Raw genomic sequence first — 23,267 nt, 5'->3', positions numbered from 1 at the left:
TTAAATGAATGTCCCTTAATTCTATAACTGTGTCCCCTGGTTTGAGACTCCTCTTTTCAACATTTATGCTGCCAAGCCCCCTCAGAATCTTGTACGTTTCAATAAGATCACCACTCATTCTTCTAATCTCTAACGAATAAAAGGCCCAACTTTTTAGCTGCTCTCAATAAGTCAACCCCTTCGTCCCCCGAATCAGCCGAGTGAATCTTTTTCAAACTGCCTCCAATGCCAGTACATCCTTTCTTAAATTCAGGAACAAAACTGTACAGAGTACACAAGGTAGCATCACCAATCCCCTGTACATTTGGAACAAGATTTCCTCATTTTTAAACACCAAACCCCTAGCAATAAAGGACAAAGTTCATTTGGCCTTCTTAATTACTTGTACTTACATGCTAATTTTGTGTTAATGTCCAAGAACTTCCAGATCCCTCTGCATGCACTTTTTTTGGAGATTTTCTCCATTCAACTTATAGTTTGACTTTTGATTCTTCTGACATCAATGGAACTGAGGTGGAGAGGGTCGACATCGGCAGGATCCTAGGAGAGACGATAACCAACAACCTGTCCTGGACTTCCCATGTAGATGCAACTGTCAAGAAGGCACAACGATGCCTTTTCTTCCTCAGGTGGCTCAGGAAATTTGGCATGCCCGTAAGGACCCTCACCAACTTTTACAGATGCACCATAGAAAGCGTGCTATCAGGGTGCATAATGGTCTGCTATGGCTACTGCTTTGCCCAAGATCATAAGAAACTACAGAACGTTATGTGTACAGCACAGACCATAATGGGAGCCAACCTCCCATCCATGGACTCCATTTACACTTCTTGTTGCTGCAGAAAGGCTGCCAACATCAAAGACCCCTCCCAACCCAGTAATGCCATTCTACAACCTCTTCTATCAAGCAGAAGATACAGAGGCTTGAACACACGCACCAACAGGTTCAAGAACAGCTTCTTCCCTACCATTATTAGACTGATGAATGGACTCTCTAACTTCAAATAATGTTGATCTTGCTTTGCACACCTCCTGTTCAGTGTAACCTGTATGCCTCGCTTTGTCTAAGCACCCTTCGATCACTGTGTCCTTGCTTGTTAAGATCTGCTAGTACTGCTCGCAAAACAAAGCTCTTCACTGTACCTAGGTACATGTGACTACAATAAATAAAATCAAAAATTGTATGACCTCACACTTTCTTACAATTAACTCCAATTGCCAAGTTTTTACCCACTCACTCAACCTATCTATATCCCCTTGCAGATTACACTCAATATTAGTAAAGTGATGGAAGTTCTCATTAACTGTGCTATCAAGCAGCACCTGCTCAGTGAAACTCAGTTTGGGTTCCACCAGAGCCACTCAGCTCCTGACGTCATTACAGCCTCGGTTTAAACTGGACAAAAGAGCTGAATTCCAGAGGTGACAATGGGAGTGACAGCCTCGACATCAAGGCTGCCTTCGAATGAGTGCAGCACCAAGGTGCCCTAGCAAAACTGGAATCAATGGGTATCAGGGAGCAAATTCTCCAATAGTCTGCAATATACACGGCACATAGTCAGGTAGCTGTGGTCGCTGGAGGTCAGTCATCTAAGCTTCAGGGCATCTCTGCAGCAGTACCTCAGGGTAGTGTCCTAGGCCCAACATCTACAGCTGCTTCATCAGCACATTCTCTCCATCATGAGGTCAGAAGTAGGAATGTTCGCTGATGATTGCACAATGTTCACCACTATTCACAACTCCTCAAACACTGAAGTTGTCCATGTTTAACCTTAGGCCGGCAGGTGATAAGTAACATCCGCGACACACAAATGCCAGGTTATGACCATCACCAATAAAAAAATAATTTAAACACTGCCCCTTGACATTCTATGGTATTACTACCACTGAATTCCTCCATTATCAGCATTCTTGGGATTACTATTCTCCACAAACTTAACCGGACCCACGACATGAATATGGTGGCTACAACAGCAGGTCAGAGGCTAGGGATATTGCAGCAAGTAACTTACCTCTTGACTCCCCAAATCCTGCCCATCACTTACAAGGCACAAGTCAGAAGTATGATGGAATACTCCCCACTTGTTTGGACAGGTGCAGTTCCAACATCACTCAAGAAGCTTGACATCATCTGGGACAAATTAGCCTACTTGATTGGCACCACATGCACAAACATTCACTCCCTCCGCCACTGACGCTCAGTACCTACAAGATTCATTGCAGAAATTCACCAAAGATCCTCACACAGCACCTTCCAAACCCACGGCCACTTCAATCTAAAAGGACAAGGGCAGCTGATTCTTGGGAACACCAGCACCTGCAAGTTCCCTTCTAAGCCACTGTCCATCCTTACATGGAAATATATCACTGTTCTTTCACTGTCGCTGGGTTAAAATCGTGGAATTCCCTCCCAACCTACAGCACGCGGACTACAGCGATTCAAAAAGGCAGCTCACCACCGCCTTCTCAAGGGCAGCTAGGGACAGGCAATAAATGTTGGCCAGCAATAATGCCTACATCCCACGAATGAGTTTAAGAAAAAAAGATGCTTTATGTCCTCATCACAACATGCCCTCCCACCTATTTTTGTATTATCACCAAAACTGGATACATTATAGCCTGTCTGTCCTCCAAATCATTAATATAGATGGTAAATTATACAGGAACCAATCCTTGTGGGATACCACCAGTTACATCTTTCCAGCCTGAAGAATGCCCACTAATCACAAATCTCTGATTTATGTGTGTAAGCTAATTCTCAAACCATGATAATACATTACTCCTAATATGGTGAGTTCCTATTTTGTGCAATAACTTTTTATGTGACACCTTACTGAATGCCTTCTAGAAATTCAAATACCAGTTCTCCTTTGTCATCTCTGCTTGCCTCAAAGAGCTCTCTTTCACAAAACCATGTTGACTGTTTCATGGTGTTAAACTTCTCTGAATGGCCTGCTATTTCTTCCTTCATAATGTAGTCTATCATCTTCCCAACAGCAGATATTAGACCAACTAGCCCATGTTTTCTTACTTTCTGTCCCCCTCCCTTCTTGAACAGGAGTGACACATTGGCAGTTTTTCAATAATTTGGAATCCTACAAGAATCCAGCGCGTTCTGAAATAGTTTGACCAATGATCCCACTATCTCTACAGTTACTTCCTTTAAAACCCCATGGATGAGTACTTTGTCCCTTGTGATACAGACTATTACAAGATCTTTTCCCATTAGAAGCTTGCTTACCTGTTACTTTTGGGGTGATCACAATGTCCTCTAAAAACTGACGCAAAATACTGGCTGAAATTATCTGTCATTTCCCTGTTCCCCATTATTAATTCCCCAGTAGCATCCTTCAAGGGTTCCACACTTACTTTTATATACCCATGAGCTTTTGCTGTTTGTTTTATATTTCATGTCAATTTATTTTCATGATAAAATTTCTTGCTTTTTATTAGCTTTTTAGTCAACTACTTCTAGATCCTAAAGAAGTCCCAATTCTTTGCTCCATCACGAATTTTCATTACACCTTAGATTTTGATTGGATACTTTCCTCGACCATCTTTGTTAGCTGTAGGTGGTTCATCCTTCTTATCAAGTTTTTTTTTTGATTGGAATAAATGTTGGCTGAGCATTATGAAATATATGCTGAAGTGTCTGCTACTATTCATCCACTGACTTTCCCCTTAATTTCTTTTCCGAGCCACTTGAGACAACTCTTCAGCATACCTCTGTAACTATTCTTAGTTAAGCTGAGGACACTGGCTTGAGACCAAAGTTGCTCTCAGTCCTAGAAGAGCCTTAACCACAAGATCTCTTATTAATCCTACCTCGTTAAACATTACTACATCTAAAAGAGCCAGTTTTGGGTAGGTTCTGCAAAGTACTGCTGTAATAAGCAATTCTTGATGCACTCTATAAATTTGTCTTCCATGTTACCCTTGCCCAATTGTTCAATTAATTTGAGAATTAAAATCACCCATGATTATTGTCAAGATCTTACACCCTTCACTTTTTAAAAATTCATTCATGGGATGTGGGCATCAATGGCTGGCCAGCATTTATTGCCCGTCGCTAGTTGCCATCGAGAAGATGGCGGTGAACTTCCGTCTTAAACCGCTGCAGTCTACCTGCTGTGGGTTGACCCACAATGCCTTTAGGAAGGAATTCCAAAACTTTGATCCAGCAACGTGAAAGAATGACGATGATGAGTGGCTTAGAGGGAAACTTGCTGGTCGTAGTGTTGCCACATACCAGCTGTCTTTATCCATCTAGATGTAGTTATTGGCTTGGAAGGTGCTGTCTGTGGATCTTTAGTAAATTTCTGCAGTGGATTTTGTAGATCATGCACACTACTGCTCCTGAGTGTCAGTGGTGGAGGGAGTGAATGTTTGTGGATGTGGTACCAATTAATCAGGCTGCTGTATCCTGGATGGTGTCAAGCTTCTTGAGTGTTGCTAGAGCTGCACCCATCCAGGCAACTGGGGAGTATTCCATACACTCCTGACTTGTGTCTTGTAGATGATGGACAGGTTTTGCGGAGTAAGGAGATGAGTTATTTGCTACAGTATTCCTAGCCTCTGACCTGCTCTTGAAGCCACTCTGTTTATGTGGCAGGTCTAGTTGAGTTTGTGGTCAATGGTAACCCAAGGATGTTGATACAGGGAGTTCTGCTATAATGTGATAGCTGCGTACCAGCGCAACATCGTGTTATAGGAAATCATGCTGTATAAATAATGGGGCCTATGGGAAAAGCGGGGTTAGGACACATAAGAGTTATATTTTTCCAAAATTCTTCCTCACCTGTGTAACTTCATTCTTATAGCTGCAGTTACAACAACAGTTTATCAGACAGGTGACACTGCGAACAGGCAATACAATCATGAATCTAACCTTGTAATTGCAATGAAATGACAGCTGGGCTTTAAATAGAGTTCTGCCACTGGAAATCCCAGCAATGGTCAGTACTGCATGACAGTGCGAGCATGATCCAAAAGAAGTGAGCAGTGCAAAATTGTGTGAGATAGAGCCCGCAGCCAGCAACACTCCATGAAATTCCCCCGAAATTGACACGTCAGCAATTTCAGATGTGATCTTTAACACCTGCCTGAAATAAGTGGAAAGTCGTTGGAGTGGTCATGATCCAGAAGAGGTGAGCAGTGCAAAATTGTGTGAGATACAGCTCACAGCCAGCAACACTCCATGAAACTTCCCTGAAATTGACACGTCGGCAATTTTTAGTAAAATTCCCTCCTCCATTTAAATGCTGACCTGACATTCCATCGGCACAGACTTTTGGATAGGTTTTCAGATAAGTGAAGCAGAGGAATCTGACCTTTCTTTCCTATGTAGCCCATTGGCGTTGAAGTTAATTGTTGGATTAAAATGCATTGTAAACCTGAGTAACACTGTATTCAAAATAGTGCAGGAAAAGAGCAGGTTGTTACACAAGCAACTTTTGGTATAAATGATTTACATGAGCAAATTCAAAAATTCTTACATATTAAATATGTAACAAAATACTACACACAAAGGTGCATGTTTTAGCAGCACTCATATTATTTTAAACTATACTTCATTTTTAACTTATACCATCAATTTAGCATTGGAGTCCATTCTTCTGTTTAAATGAGTTCCATTTTTAAGTAATGCTGAATCGCGTTATAGCCAACACAAGCTTGTGTTTTAGAAACAGCTTTCCCGAATTTGTCAATCGTGTTATAGCCAATTGCGTTGCCAGAACACATTACAGAAGAACCCCCTGTAGTGGGGAATTCAGTGATGGTAGCACCATTGAATGTCAAAGGGCAGTGTTTAGATTGTTTCTTATTGGTATGGTCATAGCCTGGCATTTGTGGGCATGAATGTTACTTGCCACTTGTCAGCCCAAGCCTGGATACTGTTTGGCTTCAGTATCCTAGGATTTCACAATTGATATTTTGTTTACTATACTCCAGCGAACTCTTCAGGGGCTTATACAGGACACTCCCCTGTGACTTCTCTCCTTTGATATTCCTTATTTCCACCCAAACTAATTCCACATCACCATCTATTACATCTACTATAATCTAATCACCATCGCACAGATAACATCTTTTATTCACAAAGCTTATCCACCTTTTTTCTCTTCACCTATTCTTCTGGAATGTTGAATACCCTTGAATATTGAGATTCCAATCTTGGTCACCCTGCAACCACATCTCTGTAATAGCTATCAAATCATATTAATTTATTTCCATTTGTGCCATCAAGTCTCAACTCACCTTCTTGTTACAAGTGCTTGCATGCATTCAGGTAAAGAGCCTTAAGCCTTGACTTCTAAGTATTATTCTGGTACTAATTTCCACTGCACTCTTCTGCATATATTTTCTATCCCTTCCTGACAGACTTTAACATTCACGTCTACAACAATCTACAACTCTGGTCTCTCATTTCTTGTGATATTTAAAGTTCCTTTCAATTGAACCCTGCTCCCCATTAATTAGTTTAAAGCCCTATCTACAACCCTAATTATACAAAACAAATCTGTCTTTCCCCAATACTGGTGCCCCATGAATTGAAACCCATTTCTCCCAAACAAATCTTTGAGCCATGTATCTAACTCTCTAATCTTATGTCAGTAAACTTAAAGAGTAGGGATTTTTGGCTAAAAGTTAGGGTTGTGCTATATGAGGCAGGTGAGAAACAAATGAAATTTTGGCCAAAGGCCAATGTTTGACTTTTACACATTATTATTACTTGAGTATTTAGAGAAGTTTATCTCATCACAGCAAACACAAAACAGCTATACAACTGATTTTCTTTCAAACAGCGTTGGCAAAACTCTTCCCACTTTTATGCAATGCAGTAATGCATTTTAGTGTAATTTGCAACACTGCACAAATTGCATGGAAGTTATGAAGATGTATGGCTCTCTCTGATTCACTTACACTTTATCATGAAGGTAACCCGTGCCAAGATGAACCAACTGAGCAACAGCAGAATTAGAGAGACAGATTTGCCTTATCCTTTTAGCAGACTTCAAATTGCTGCATTAGGACCATTTATTTCACAGGCAACTAGTTATTGCAATTTTTATTCCTACATCCTATTAATGCTTAGCGGGTAGTTCCCACTGCTGTGTAATGTACCTGATCCGCTGAAATCTCCACAAGACACATCCCCATTGCCATTGTCAAGATAATGTGCTCGAACAAGAGCTGGCTTCCCTCGACTACGTTTGGGTGGAGACAGGCCACTGAAAGAGGACATAAAATAATATATAAAAATGAGAGATAGTATTCATAAAGTTAACAAATGCAAACCTATTTTAAAGCTTATTTTGAAGCCACCCAATCACAGTTGTGAGGTAGCATGCAATTGTAATTGACTGTATAATCTTTACTTGCCTGCCAATCAACAAAGACCAATACTATTTAGAGTTTTAACTTAATAAGAACATCTCTAGGCACTCTGCTGGAGCATTATAAAACAAAAATGACATCATGTCACATATGGGGAGAGATGCCCAAATGTTTGGTGAAAGTGGTAGATTTTAAGGAACATCATAAAAGAGAGCAGAGATGGAGAGGTGTTGTGACAGTATTCCAAAGCTTAGATCCTAGGCAGGTGAAATCATTGGATCACTGGTGCAGCAACTAAAATTATGGGTTTTCAAGCCAAACTAGATGTACTAAAATAGTTGAGGGTTGCAGGGCCGAAGGACATTACAAAGTGCAGACACGACAGGCCAAATGGCCTCTTTCCTTGCCATAGACTTTCTATGCTTCTATAAAGATATAGAGAAGTGAGACCACAGACTGATTTGAAAAAGAATTTTGAAAAAGAAAGTTTTAAAATCAAGAAGTATCTTCACACCATAAAGAGTTCATGGCATTGGGAATTATATATTTTCAATGTTGGAGGACTGGCTAACTGGCAAGAAAGAGACAGGATAAATTATTTTCATATAAAATAATATATTATTATGAATTATAAAATGCAAATTATTTCTGAGGTAGCAAACTGCAAATAGTGGAATGCCACAGGCATCAGCACTATTTATGATCTGTGTTACAAAGACTTGAAACAAGGAATTGATTGTACTGTAGCCAAATTTGGTGACAATACAAAGATAAGTAGCAAAGCAAGTTGTTAAGAAGATGCAGAGGATGCAAAGTGATATAAAACAGATCATGTGTGTCGAAGAATAGAAAAGTAGGTTATTACACAGAAAGAGAGAGACTATAGAATGCAGTGGTCCAGAGAGACCTGGGAATCTTTGTACACAAATCACAAAAAGTAAACAGTTCAGTATGTTTTTAGGAAGGAAATGGAATGTTGGCCTTTATTTAATGGGGGTTGGAGCATAACAGTAGAGAAATCTCACTGCACGTGCGCAGGCACTGACAAGACTGAGAGCACTGTTTTGATCACTGCACTTAAGCAGCGACACATTGGAAATAGTTCAAATAAGGTTTACTAGGTTGATTCCTGGAATGAAGAAGGTGCCTAATAAGGAAAGGCTCAGCACGTTGGGCCTACATTCATTACAATTTAAAAGTAGGAGAGGTAATCTTATTCAAAACATAAAAGTCTGAGGTGACTAAATGCTGAGAGGATGTTTCCCCTCATGGGGAAATCTAGAACCAGGGGACAGAGTTTCAAAATAAGAGATCTCCCATTTTATTGGGATATAAAGAGGAAATTTGTCTCTCAAATGAGTTGTTAAGAATTTGGAATTCTCTTTCTCAGTGAACAATGAAAGCTGCATCTTTGAGTATATTCAAGGCTAAGGTAAACAGATTTCTGATTTATAGTGGAGTCATGGGTTATGGGGGCCAGCAGGAAAGAGGAATTACAGCCACAATCAGATCAACCATGACCTTACCGAATGGTGACAAAAACGCAAGAGGCAAATAATTTACTCCTGCTGCTATTTCTATGTCCTTAATTTCCTAATTAGTCAGAGATTTTGATAAATGCGTTGTATCAATACACGGGAATCCACTAAGCCAATTAAAGTGATTTGGCAGAAGTTACCACAAAATAAGTGTGTTTAAAGAAAATTAAGTTGTATGATGTCTTTTTATATCTGGCTTAACTTCGCTCCGGCGTTAGATCCTTTCCATCACATATCCAGACATTGTACATTTTTCTTTAAATTAAAAACGAATTAGATATTTTCAGTATGCAGATCTCACATGAACACTAGCAGAATGTGCATTGCAGTATATAGGACTGCTATACACAAGACATAACAACAAACTGGAGTAACAAAACATGACGACTCATCGGCATTTACAGCACAAAAGGTGGTCCATCTGCCCATCATTCTCGCACCAGTCGACAAAGACCTGACTACATTAATGCCATTTTTTGGCTTTTGGCTCATTGTCTATGGCAACACAAGTAAATATCTAAATACTGCTTAAATGTTATGAGAGTTTCTGACTCAACCACATTTTCAGGCAGCAAATTCCAGACTCACACCACGCTCTGAAAAATTTCCATTCAACTCTTAGTTTTCTACCTGTTGCCTTAAATCTATGCCCCTGGTTAATGGTCCCTCAACTAATGGAAAAAGTGAATTCCTATCCACCACCTCACACCCATCATAATCTTAAACAGCTGTGTCAAATCCTTATCAATCTTCGTGGCTCCAAGGAAATGACACTAGCCTCTTCAACCTTTCCTCATATCTCAGAGAGGCAGCATTTGGTCAATCTCCTCCACACCCTCTCTATTGTAATCACATTCTTCACATAATGCGGTGACCAGAACTGCACACAGTACTCCAGTTGTGACCTAATCAGCATTTTATCCAGTTCCAGAATTACCTCTCTGCACTTGTATCTTATTCCTCGGTTAATGAAGACAAATAACCGATATGCCTCATTAACCATCTTATATATCTGCCTTGGCATCTTTAGGGATCTGTAGATATGCACTCCAGGGTTCCCCGATCTTCAGTACTTTCCAGGGTCCTACCATTTATATTATAATCCCATGCCTTGTTAACACTCCCCAAGTGTACTACTTCACACTTTTCCAGATTAAATTCCATTTATAGTCATAGAGCTGTACAGCATGGAAACAGACCCTTCGATCCAACTCATCCATGCTGACCCGATATCCTAAATTAATCTATTCCCATTTGCCAGCATTTGGCCCATATTCCCCTACACCCTTCATATTCCCATCCAGATGCCTTTTAAATGTTGTAATTGTACCAGCCTCCACCACTTCCTCTGGCAGCTCGTTCCATACATGCACCATGCTGTGTGAAAAAGTTGCCCCTTAGGTCCCTTTTAAATATTTCCCCTCTCACCTTAAACCTGTGCCCTCTAGTTTTGGACTCCACTACCCTGGGGAAAAGACCTTGGCTATTCACCCTATCTATGCTCCTTATGATTTTATAAACTTCTTTAAGACTATCGATCATCATCTGACACTCTAGGGAAAATAGCCCCAGTCTATTCAGCCTCTCCCTATAGCTCAAGGCCTCCAACCCTGGCAACATCCTTATAAATCTTTTCCGAACCCTTTCAAGTTTCACAACATCCTGCCTACAGCAGGGAGACCAGAACTGCATGCAGTATTCCAAAGTGGCCTAACCAAGGTCCTGTATAGCCACAACATGACCTCCCACCTCCTATACTCAATGCACTGACCAATGAAAGCAAGCATACCAAATGCCTTCTTCACTATCCTGTCTACCCATGACTCTACTTTCAAGGTACTAGGAACCTGCACTTTGCTCAGCAACACTCCTGAGGACCTTACCATTAAGTGTATAAGTCCTACACTGAATTGTCTTTCCAAAATACAGCACATCTCATTTATCTGAATTGAACTCCATCTGCTGGTCCTTGGCTCACCAGCCCATCTGATCAACGTCCCGTTGTACTCTGATGTAACTTTCTTTGCTGTCCACTACACCCCCAATTTTCGTGTCATCTGCAAACTTACTAACCATACCTCCTATGTACACATCAATATCATTTATACAAATGCTAAAAAAGAGGACCCAGCACCAACCTATTACTCTTCCCACCTGATTAGTCTGTTGATATCTTCCTGCAATTTACCACTATTAACCACCCTACCAATTTTCATGTCATCCACGAACCTCTTGATCATATCCCCTACCCATTAAAGTGCAATGTACATCACAAGCAGCAAGGGCCCCAGCATCAAGCCCTATGGAATTCCAGTGGAAACAGACTTCCAATCATAGAAGTCAGCTTCCACTATCATCCTCTGCTTCTCAGCCAATGTGCCATTTTGCCTTGGATGCCATGGGCTTTTACTTTCTTGACCAGCCTGCACTGACTGACGTTATCAAAAATCTTGCTAAGGTCCATGTAGACCACATCAAAAGCACTGTTATTATCAACGCCCTGGTTACCTTCTCAAAAAATATCAAATTTGTCAATTAAGACCTTTCTTTAACAAATCCACACTGAATATCCCTGATTAATCAGTGACTCTGCAAGTGTAGAATTCTTTTAAATAACATCACCACCATTGAAGTTAGACTGACTGACCTATAGGGGGAGGATGGTGAAAGTCGAGAATTCACTGCCTGAAACACTAACTGAGTCAGAAACTCATGCAACAATTAAATAACATTTAGATATTCACTTGTGTTGTCATAGCTTCCAGAAAACCAAGAGCTGGAAAATGGGATTAGTGTTAGTTAAATGTTTTTTAAGCAACACAGGCATGATATGTTTTCTGGTCTCCTATCTCATAAATGTCTATTAGCGTTAAGGATAGATGATGGAGGCCTATGAACAGCAAGAGAAAGTACATGTACTATGCTAAATAAGTCATCTATTTTAACATTGGTTACTAGTATGACAGACCACAATTTCAACGGTAAGGTTTTGAAAAAAAATATTTTTGATCTCCTTTTAATTTAATCTGCAGTGAAATTTTGGATTCAATACAAGAAAAATCAGTACTGGACACTTAAACTTTTCTTACTTCCTGAAAGTAAGTGTTGGTGTGAAATATTTCAAAATAAGATGTACACACAGTTTCTGTTCAAGTTCAAACTCCCTCTACCACTGCAGTTATTAAACCAATCATGTTGCAGTGGGGTAACAAAGTTATGTATTGTGTAGGATTCAGGTCATTATACATTTCAATTTTTGAGTCATCTGCAAGTGAAAAGGAGTAACATTTTTATTTCCTGCACCAGCTACCTTTATTGAATACAAAAAGTCAACTTTGTTTTAATTATAATAACAACTACCATATCTAAGCACTGGAGAAGCTCAGCAGGTCTGGGAGCATCTTTGGAGACAGAAACAGAGTTAATGTTTTGAGTCCAGTATGATGCTTCTTCTTAACCGAAGAGCTTTGTTGAAATTGAAATACTGTTTCTTCTCTGTCTTTGGAAGCTTTTATTTTAGCTATCGTAAGTTTTGTACAGTTAGAAGAGAAAAGCTCAACTCAGGCTGGGCAGAATTTCATACCTGTACCTTATAAGTGAAAAAAGCTTTCTAAACCACAGTTCCACTCAATTCCCAAACAGACATACACATTTACTGAACCTTTATTATCACAAAGTTTACTCCACACATGAAAATCAGCATAACCTCTGTATTTTCAGCTTTTAACAATTACCTGTTACCGTCAAATGCTCCGTTGCTTCCAAGACTAGAACTACACTCAGAATCTGAGTAGCTCTCTGCATTTAATTGGGAGTGTTTTCCAAATCCATTTGAAAGCCCTGTGCAAAAAAATGTGCAAAGTTTCAACTAAACATTGCCTTCAATATAAAAACAATTATTTTTTAAAAAAAGAAACCCAAAAGACTGACTCGTCCTGCTAACTAACAGCTGTTGACTGACCACGATACAGTATTTAAAGTGGCAGCAAAGAAATCCATGCACTACAATTTTAAACTATCCAGAAAGGGAGGTTCAGCTGCTAACAAACATAAATTCTAGTGAGAAAAGCAACAAAGAAGGATTACCTAGCTCTGCAGGTGTGCAAGGAGATTTCTCACTTTCGCTGTCAGAGCTACAACTCAGACTTTGAGGTCGTTTCCTTGACTGACGGCGACTCTGTAGTTTTGAGAGTGTCCCTGGTGAAGCATTCAGTGGCAACTGCTCTGTTTGGTGCTGGTTGTCTCCATTCTCCACTGGCTGACCAGAGCCCTTCTGTGATTTCATGCCATTTTTGGCCTTCCTAAAGAGAACAGATGTACGCCTTCCCACTTCATTGACTGACTGAGCTGTTGTATCCGAGGTAGGGAGAGCCAGACCATTTACACCACTGTCACTGAGCAGACGCTGAAGAGAATGCGAGCCAAGGGTTTCCTTTTGTAGTGTTTTTCTGTTGAGGACATCACTGTCAGATTTAATCCGTTTGTGCAGTCTGCTGTGTGCCCTGCTCTCACTCACAGGTTTGAGGGTAGGAGGATCTGTGTGAGTTTCAGAGTCTGAGGGTGAAGGTGCAGGTCCAGTAGGTTCTAATGTGGGTGGAAGTGAAGATTTTGAGTCCTCTGTGGGGAGGAGGGGAAAAAGAAATAAAACAATTAAACTCATTTTTCCAAGTTTACATTCATTTTGGGTTGCTTCAATAAAGATATCTGTGCGTTATTATTCTAAATACTGAATAAATGACTATTCCAACCTTCACACAAAAAACCTGAATTACTTAAAATTACAATGTCAATTTTAAGAATTATTTACTCCCTGTGAAATTTTCTATAATTCTCACACAGAAAGCATATATAGCGGGTCCCTGATTTATAAATATCAGACCTATGAATTTTCATATTTACCAAATTGATACCGTACAGAAGTCTATTAATATTAATATTAAAGATCTGACATATGAACATTTCATCGTACTTAGGATCAGCTATCTTATATTGTCTTACATTGTGTTCCAACTTGCATATGGAATCAAAAACAGAACCCATTCGCAACTTGGGGACTGCCTGCCTGTACGACATTATCCTGTGTAGGGTTGCAAATTTCAAAGAACTGTACTAGGTCTCTCATGGCATTGCATATATCAAGTCTAAGAGCATGGATGCAGGTTTTCAACTTGCAGTAGAAGCATATATTCAGCTTGGATTATTGAAACCAGTTATGGAAACCAGAAATGTAAACTGCGTGCTTTCTATAACAGACTGGCAATCCACAGATTTAAATCTACTCCATCGTCTTTCTTTTATTCATGTTAATTTGGGACAAAAAAAAAAGCCACTGCCTATCTACCCTTCATTCTGTTTTACTTAACCTGTTTCTGTGAAACAGCTATCATGAAGCAGAATATTTACATTTCCTGCCAAAGGCCATTTGATCGAGCCTCAAAATTTAACGTTCCATTTTGAGAAATAAGCTAAAATTAATATGAGGAAGGCAATGTTTCAATATGAAACATACTCTGAACTTTACAGAATACAAAAGAGCTACAACAGGTGTGAGATTATTCAGCCTAAAATTTTTCACACACACAAAAAAAATCACAGTTAAAAAAAAGTTATTTGAAAAATTTTCGCTCTACCTTTGTCAACTGTTTTTGAAAAATGTTACAACATAAACCATTGGAACCTAAAGGAAAACACACATGCGAACTGAATAAATGGCACTGATGCAAACCGGAAAAAATGGCTTTGACAAACTGCAATAAGCTAATACCAGTTAGTAATGTGGGCAAAATAATCAAACCCAAACATCTGAGATGCTTAAAATATTTGAAAGACATGGCAACTTTTTTAAAAAAACTAGCATTTTTAAGAGTTCCATTCAGGCACTCAGGATGTCCCAAAGCACTTGATACTCTATAGCCAATGACTTACTTTTAAACTAGTTTCACATGATAAATTCCCAAGTGAACAGATAATCTTATACTACAGATAATTCTGCTTTCACTGAAGCTCTTTTGAGGAATAAGTACCAGGTTTTGTGTGCTAGCCATGCCAGTGCTGGTAGATTTTTTAATTGGATTTTAGTCAGGTTATATTGTAATTACTTTTTGGAACTTTTACTCTCATGCATTTCCATCACACTTTCCAAATCAACTTTGGTTTCATACTGTTTCCAACTTATTAATTGGCCTGACAATCACAGAAACTCGAGGTTGTTTTCCTGTGCTGTACTGTTTCATGTTCTACGTTTAAAACTACAATTCTGATCAGTAAAGTTGCCAAAACAATTTGCTGCAAATATATTGGAAATACTTTTGTGGAAGTTTTCCATCTGGTTTGGATACTAAACTAAGTGGTACCAATTGAACTAAGATTTGTTTTATAAAACACAAAAATTATAAAAGAAGTAATATTTATACATGTGTATTTCCACAAAGGTTTTATCATATAGAAGCTATTCTACCTGAAAAGCATGAGCACTGAATTCACACAGCTTCTCAGAGCAATCACTGTCAGCTGAAAGATTCAAGTTGCCAGGTTACTTTTACCAGCCTGCATTCGTTCTTTAAACTTTTGTAATGTTTACAATTGACACATTAATATGCATTGAGCCTGCCAGGGCTCTGTTTATAAACCCATTCACTGACAAAGAAACTCCCAGGAAAACTATTTTTATTACCATTGAAGCGAACACATTATTTTTTCATACAATTATCAAGTATAAACTCAAAATTTGAAATCATTCTAGTAAAAGAAATTGACAGTTTTCAATAGATTGGTTAGTTTCTTACATTATATGACACTTGATGTTAAATGTTTTGATGTCTAAAGGCATTACCATCACTGAATACTACAATTACACCACCCTGGGGGTTACCACTGACCAGAAACTGAACTGTACGAGCCGCATTATACTGTGCCTACAACAGCAGGTCAGAGGGCTAGAAATTCCACAGTGAGAAACTCACCTTCTGTCTCCCTAATGTCTGTCAACCAACTGCATAATGGAATGCTCTCCATTTGCTGGGTTGAGTGCAGATACAACATAAGAGGCTTGATGCCATCCAGGAACAAAGCAGCCAGCTTGATTAACATCCCATCTACCCCACCTTCAACATTCACTCCCTTTACCACCAATACATAGAGGCAACAATGTGCATTCACCTACAAGTTCACACTGCAGCAACTCATGAAAACCATATCAATGGCATCTTCCAAACCTGCAACCTCTACCACCTAAATGGACAAGGGCAGCAGGTATTTAGGAACATCACCACCAGTAAGTTCCCTCCAAGTCAAAGACTGCCCTGACTCGGAAGTATATTGCCAATCCTTCACTGTCACTAAGTCAAAAGACCTGGAACTCCCTTCCTAACAGCACTGTAGGTGCTCCAATGCCCCACAAGGACTCCAGAGATTCAAGAAATCAGATGACCACCACATTCTCCAACACAATTACAAACTGGCAATAAATGCCAGCCTAGCCAGTAACACCCACATTTTCTTGAATTTGCTACATGACGGCTTTCAAAGTGCAGTATTTATTTTACATAATAAATTCTATAAGTACATCAAAAACTTGTGGAAGGACTTCACTATCGATCAAGTTCAGAGAGAAGATCTAAAAGAAGTCCTGAAGATAAATATTTAGCTAACAGATTTTATTTGAAATGCACTACATACCGGTACTGATATATTTTAGATTTATATACTTTTTTGTCCTTCACCATTAAAGAGTGATGGACCTGATAAAGTGGTATTTATGTCCTTATTCATAGGGAGGAAAGAATTATTTATTTTCCAGAAATCAATCAAAAACAATTCCCTGACCATTCTTAGAGGGATCTCTTACAATCTTACTTAGAAATTATTTCAACATGCAAAATCCATTTTAAACATACATATATCCATGCCTAAATATTGCAGTCAAATTCTTGATTCGTTGCCCTCTTGATTATATTCAATAAGTTTTGCAGACTAAATCCATCTAACTGTAAGAATTCAAAAAGCATGAAAACATGCTACATTAACTGCAATGTAAATTAAACTAAAAGGTTTATCAGGCCAACTTTTCAGCAATGAAGCACCTGAATTTATTAGCGATTTTATCTTTATTCCCCTACTTAGTGGGGAGGTGATGGCCTAGTGGTATTATTGCTGGGCTATTAATCCAGAGACCCAGACAACGTTCTGGGGACATGGACTCGAATCCCGCCACGGCAGATGGTGGAATTTGAATTCAATTTAAAAAAATGTCTGCAATTAAGAATCTACTGATGACCATGAATCCATTGTCGATTGTCAGGAAAAACCCATCTGGTTCACTAACGTCCTTTAGGGAAGGAAACTGCCATCCTTACCTGGTCTGGCCTACATGTGACTCCAGACCCACAGCAATGTGGTTGACTCTTAACTGCCCTCTGGGCAATTAGGGATGGGCAATAAATGCTGCCTTGTCAGTAACGCTCTCATCCCATGAATGAATAAAGGAAAAAAAAGTAGATTATCCAGATAAAAGTCAATGGCTGCAATGAATATATTTACATCAGTCCTCTCATAAGTTTGCAATTACTTCCCCCCTTGTTCTGGAGCTCTATAGCTTCTAATACACAAAATGTCTTGATTCTGCAGTAGTTTTAACATCAAAACTGCAAATGTTTGCTACTATATCGGATAGTACTTAGATGGACAGCAACTTCGGAGGTACACACTTGTTTAATTAAATGTAGAAATCCAGATGAGGCTGTCAATTACTCTAAGCTTTGTCACAGGGTGTGTTTAAAAAAACCCTCTCAACTGCAATGGTTTAGAAACCACTAACCATAACCCATACACACTATAAAAAGTCTCAATATTAAAACGCATGAAGAAGTGACATCTTGTCGAATGAGGTTTAATAGGACTTGGATTTTACTGGCTTCTGTCCTCCAATCCCATACCCCACAACATTAGCAGACAGATTCAGGCTGTTAAGAAAGGGAAGTCAATAAATTCCACAAAATTAAAAATGTCTCTTTATTTCAATCTCTCTAACTGGCCTTGAATCTATTAACACTAATGCTGTTTGTATGGGAGAAAACCAGAAACTGCTGGAGAAACTCAACAGATCTGGCAGCATCTGTGGAGAGAAAAATAAAATTAACATTTTGAGTCCAGTGAGCTTTCGTCAGAAATTAAAGCAGAAATTAAAGAAATGGTGAAATTTATGCTGATTACAGGGAGTTAGAGGAAGAAAGGAAGGTGTGAGACAAATAGAAGGAGACAGTGCCCAGAGAACTTGAGGTTAAGGAAAGGACGTAGACAGAGGGATTTTTGCTGGTAAGCTGAGGAAGAAGCAATGCTGAATAGGTGGTAAACAGGAACTGTGAATATTTCAAAATGAGCTGAGTTGAGAGCAACCCATACAGAACAGGACCTGAAAGTGTGGGGATGGGTAACGAACATGGTGGGAGGTGTTCAGGGTCTGAAATTGTTAAACTCAACATCGAGTCCTGAGGGATGTATGATACCTAGGCGGAAGATGAGGTGTTGTTCCTCCAGCTTGTGTTGAGCTTCGCTGAAGCACTGCAGCAGGCCTGAGACAGAAATACTGGCATGGGAACACGGTGGTCTACTGAAGTGACAGGCAACTGGAAGCTTGGGGTCATATTTACGGATAGTGCAGAGGTGTTCGGTAAAGTGGTCACCCAGTCTGCATTTCTGTAAAGGAGACCACATTGTGAGCACAAATACAGTAGAATAGTTTGAATGAAGTAAATCGTAGTTTGCCTGGATATTGTGTCTGGAGTCTTGTATTTTGAGGAGGGAGGAGGTAAATGGCCAAGTGTTACATCTTCTGCAATTGTATGGGAAGATGGCGTGGAATTGTTGAGGAGGTATTGAGAGTACAGGGTGGACCAGAGTGTCCTGGAGGGAACATTCCCACAGTATGCTGACAAAGGAGGGGAAAGAATTATGTATCTGGTGGTAACATCACAGTGGAGGTCGTGGAAATGGCAGCTTTGGGTGTGGAGACCGATGGGTGAAAAGTGAGGACAAAGGGGACTCGTTGTTGTGGGAGGGAAGAGTGGAAAATGGGTCAGACATGGCTGAAGGCCCTGTTGACCAACATGGCAGGGAATTCTCAGATGAGGGAAAAGGTGGACATGTCTGAGGACCCCATGTGGAAGGTGATGTCATCAGAACAGATGCTACAGAGACAAAGAAATTAGGAGAATGGAATGTTGTCCTTACAGGAGACAGGTATGAGTATGTATAGTCAAAGTAACAAAATATATGGGGTCAGGATTCTCAATGAGGGTAAGAGGGGCTGGGTTAAACAGGTCGGGAGGGAGGGTTAAAAGGGAAAGGATTATCACTCTGAAGTTGATGTTACTGCAGTAGACCCAGGGCAAATGAGGCTTTTCTTTACCATTAGGCTTCACAGCCTAAGCCACTGGGATCCCTACATGGCATAGGTCTACCTCTATCATTGGTAAAATACCAACACCAGCGTAAAGACCCTCTTAAATGGCCATTAATTGTCCACCTAAACATTCCAATAGTCCCAAGGGCAGGTAGGCAGCTCCGCACCTCCTTTGCACCATGTAAAATTTCAGACAGATCGGGTATGGGACAGTAAATAGCAGGAGGGACACCTGCTGGATAGTATGTCCTCATCCCACTTTCAACCATCTGGTGGGGAATATAAAATTCAGCCTTAGAATTCTAATGACATGCTAAGTTTGTAATTGCTGATAAAAACTTCTCGTGCCTGATGAAATAATTTTATGTTTAAGGAATGTCAAATTTCTCCATTATGGTGAAGAAATTTGACATTTTTAAAATATATAAAGTCTGATTATATTTTCATTTCTAACAATCCTATATGCATGTCCCAATCATTTATTTAATTCCCTGTAAAATTTAATTAAAAGCAAAGGATAATCAGTCAATTTTATTTCTCGGCTTGCTGTCTGTGAAAAGTCTTCAATGTTATTGACTTCTTTCCCTGAATGATGAAATCACTGTTGCTGGACAGCTGGAGATCTGTTTGACTTAGTGCCAGATCTAATTTAACATCAGTAGAAGAGGAAATCTGCGCCACATAGATCAGCAGATTTGCATAGACATCTTTTTTTTTCCCCCAAGGTCAGCAATGAGTGACTACAAAATCTGTGCCGTAGAAATGATATACTATAAAATATCACACACCTCTCTCAGCGCTATCTTCATGGTTTTCAACCACTGGTTTTCCATTATCATCCTTTGACAATTCAGAGTAGTTGCCATTATGCAGATGCTGCTGTTGTGCCAGTTTATGCCTAATGCTGTTGATTTCTCTCCTCAATAATCTTACACGCTTCGATCTAGCTCCACTTGACTTCATGGTACATGTTATATCCAATTTATCTAGCAACTCTTTGAGCTGGTCCTCCAACGACAGATGGGCTCTGTTTTCTGGTATCAGCATATTATCCACTGAAGAACAAATTAAAACAAATTGAATCGAAGAATTCCCCATGGTATGCAATTTGATGTTCTGCTTTTAACTTTCGTAGTCTGGTTTGCATGATTAAAATACATGAAAGAATTAATAAAATATATGAACCAACAATTTTGACATTCACAAATATAAATTCACAATTAAAATTTTTACTATAGTTATCATTTGAGAATGATCAATAATGCAATAATGAACAAAGAGTAATAATAATGAAATTCTCTGCATTGAAAAACCAATATTGGTCACAAACTGAAATTATCAACAATTATTTTTGAAACCCAAATTAATTACAATTTCATATCAGAATCCAGAGAATTCTTCACAGAAATTTTAGAAACCGGTCTCTAGTCACTGAATGTACGAATTAGGTTCACAGCCAAAATTTATGAGCTTTACGTGCAAAACTCTGTGCACTTGTCTGAAACTGAAATTCATTAACCTGTCATGCTGCTTGCAATTTAGTCATATAAATGACTGAAACAGCGATTTTGAATTAGACGTAATTACATGAACTTCAATGTACTACAAAGTACAAGTCTTGACTGATGACCAAAGTTGAGGATTAGCAAATACATGACATCACATTCATCCAAGGTGTCCATTATCAGAAAATGAAATACAACTTGAATACTTCAATCAACATTTACATTAATGATTAAATATAATGGATGATGGTTGGAAAGCATCATTTTATCTAAAAGAGAAATTTATTTTATGCACATTATTATTTATCAACTTGTAATATTCTGAGGTACCCTAGTCATGGTCTTATGTACAAAAATGATTAGAATTTTTTTCACCTTTTGCCATTAGAGGGAACAGAATAAATGGTGCATTGTATTACTGCTGCTGGTCTTTCTGGATGTTACAGATACTGACCTGTGGAGACTTTCTAGCCAATTGTTTTGTTTTGCCTCCAGTGCTATGAAATTTTACCTGCTTTGTAAATGGATAAAGTTCACAGCACTGACAGCGAAGATAACCAGATTTGTTTCTATATCATTCACTTTACTGCAAGAATGCAAATTCATCGTTTCAAACATATAGACCTCAACTTCCGAAGAACTCTTTTAAGTTAATTTTGCTTTAGTTTTAACGTAATGAGTATTACATTCAGTAAATTTAAAATCCATTCTCCATAACGACATCAACACAGTTACAGTCAGATAAGGGAATCAAGGATGAGGAAAAGGTACCAAGTGGAATTGAGAATTATCAGATCAGCGATGCTCCATTGAATGGCCTACTTCTATTCCTAGATCTATGGTCTTATAGTAATATAAAACGTTTAACTGACAGAACCTAGAACCTTTATTGACATTTACTGATTACTCCATGCCATCATCCACACCTTCCTCTGCAGGTTTCTCCAGCCATATATGGCAACCACTGACTTCCACTGTTTAGATTCTGACCTCCCGCCACCTTGGCTTTACAGTCTCAAATAATTTTGCTCCATCACTCTTAGTTGCAACAATCAAAATATATGAGCACAGGGGAACGCCAGCTGCCATTTGCCAAGGCAGGGAGGGGGAGTCGATGGTGAGAAGCAGCCTTTTTTGTACAGGTGACTGTCTGCCTAAGGCTCCAGTGGTGTGGAAGGGAAAGGTAGTCTGCAAGAGAGATAATGAGGAAGACAGGGAAGTTGCAAGGGGGTATGTGGGGGAGACAAGGAAGCTGCAATGTCAGAGAAGAGGGACTTCCAGAGCGAGGAAGGAAGGCTGCAATAGCAAGGAAACAGGAGACTGCAAAAAAAGACAGCAGTGTCAAAGCTGTCAACAAAAGAATACTCAGTTAACTGGCATGAAGAAAACTCAAAATCACTAAGTTAATGAATTACTTGTGAAATAATGAGGTATCTACCTTATGGCCGCACGTTTTTAGGAGCTATATGAGGAAAATCTATGTGATACTATTCTAATAGACACTGCCAATTGTTAAATTTAAATCTGAGATTCAGCTTTGAGATGCCGTAAAAATGATATTAACAGCCTGGTTAAAATATCCCAGCTTTGCGAATAAGCAATAAAAACATATTAGCTGTGACCTCACCAGTCAGAGGAAGTTATATTTAAGGTGACGGCTTTTGTGTGCACCAGTGCGTCAGTTATTTTGGGAAAAAGAAAATTCTGTTGCTAACTTGTCTGCGGCCTTGTGCCAATTTAAATACTGTGCAACCAGAGGAATTAATACTCTTTGTGCGTTGTGGCCATAAATTTACTGAGGTTGATAATGATTGAGGATATTGATTAATGCTTCTCTTTCTGCTTCTGTGCAAGTCCAAATTCAGGCCAATATAAGTTCAAAAGGTGGTGTTATTATGTAACTGCATCACCTAATAAAGGAGCTAGAGAGAATTAAAAAGTAGTTTCTGAAATCAAAAAGTAGCCTTCAAAACATTATTTTTGCCTGGCTCCCTTGCCATCACTTATCCACTCTTCAAATGTTTTAACATTACAAATTATTTTGTCACAACTTTACTGACCTCTTCTACTTCTTTTCTTTATTATTATTTCATATTTACCTTTGCCTCCAAAACAAACACTCAGGACGTTCACCACATTAAAAGGACTTTTCAACGGCAAGATAATGGCTCTCTTTTCCTCCAAAACATATTGTATTTCATAGAATCACTGGAGTGCAGAAAGAAGCCATTTGGCCCATCGAGTCTACACTGACCCTCCAAACAGCACTGCCCCCTCCACCCTATCCCTGTAACTCCTCATTTACCATAGCTAACCCACTAGCATGTTCAACACTGGAAACTACAAGGCAATTTAGCATGGCCAATCCACCTAACCTGCACATCTTTGGACCACAGGAAGAAACCCATGCAGACACGGGGAGAAGGTGCAAACTCCACATCGTCACCCAAGGCTGGAATCAAACCCAGGTCCCTGGCGCTGTGAAGC

The 23,267-nt window shown here is 39.3% G+C and overlaps 1 protein-coding gene across 5 annotated transcripts in view; it reads right to left on the bottom strand.

Annotated features, from left to right (window-relative positions):
• Nucleotides 1-23,267, bottom strand: part of brpf3b (bromodomain and PHD finger containing, 3b) — an 84,117-nt gene that overhangs the window by 6,716 nt on the left and 54,134 nt on the right. For all 5 annotated transcript variants that reach the window (XR_007264740.1, XM_048611975.1, XM_020531553.2 and 2 more), the window contains exons 7-10: nucleotides 20,064-20,330; nucleotides 12,963-13,493; nucleotides 12,611-12,716; nucleotides 7,126-7,232 (exon numbers count right to left, since the gene is read on the bottom strand). Coding sequence is in view for 4 of the 5 variants with exons in the window: in XM_048611975.1 (XP_048467932.1) it covers nucleotides 7,126-7,232; nucleotides 12,611-12,716; nucleotides 12,963-13,493; nucleotides 20,064-20,330 (1,011 nt within the window). In the remaining variant the exon portion in view is untranslated. The remainder of the gene's footprint in view (nucleotides 1-7,125; nucleotides 7,233-12,610; nucleotides 12,717-12,962; nucleotides 13,494-20,063; nucleotides 20,331-23,267) is intronic.

The sequence above is a fragment of the Rhincodon typus genome, chromosome 25 (assembly GCF_021869965.1).
Source record: "Rhincodon typus isolate 14 chromosome 25, sRhiTyp1.1, whole genome shotgun sequence".
Classification (NCBI taxonomy): domain Eukaryota; kingdom Metazoa; phylum Chordata; class Chondrichthyes; order Orectolobiformes; family Rhincodontidae; genus Rhincodon; species Rhincodon typus.
This window is presented reverse-complemented; position numbering and strand designations above follow the sequence as displayed.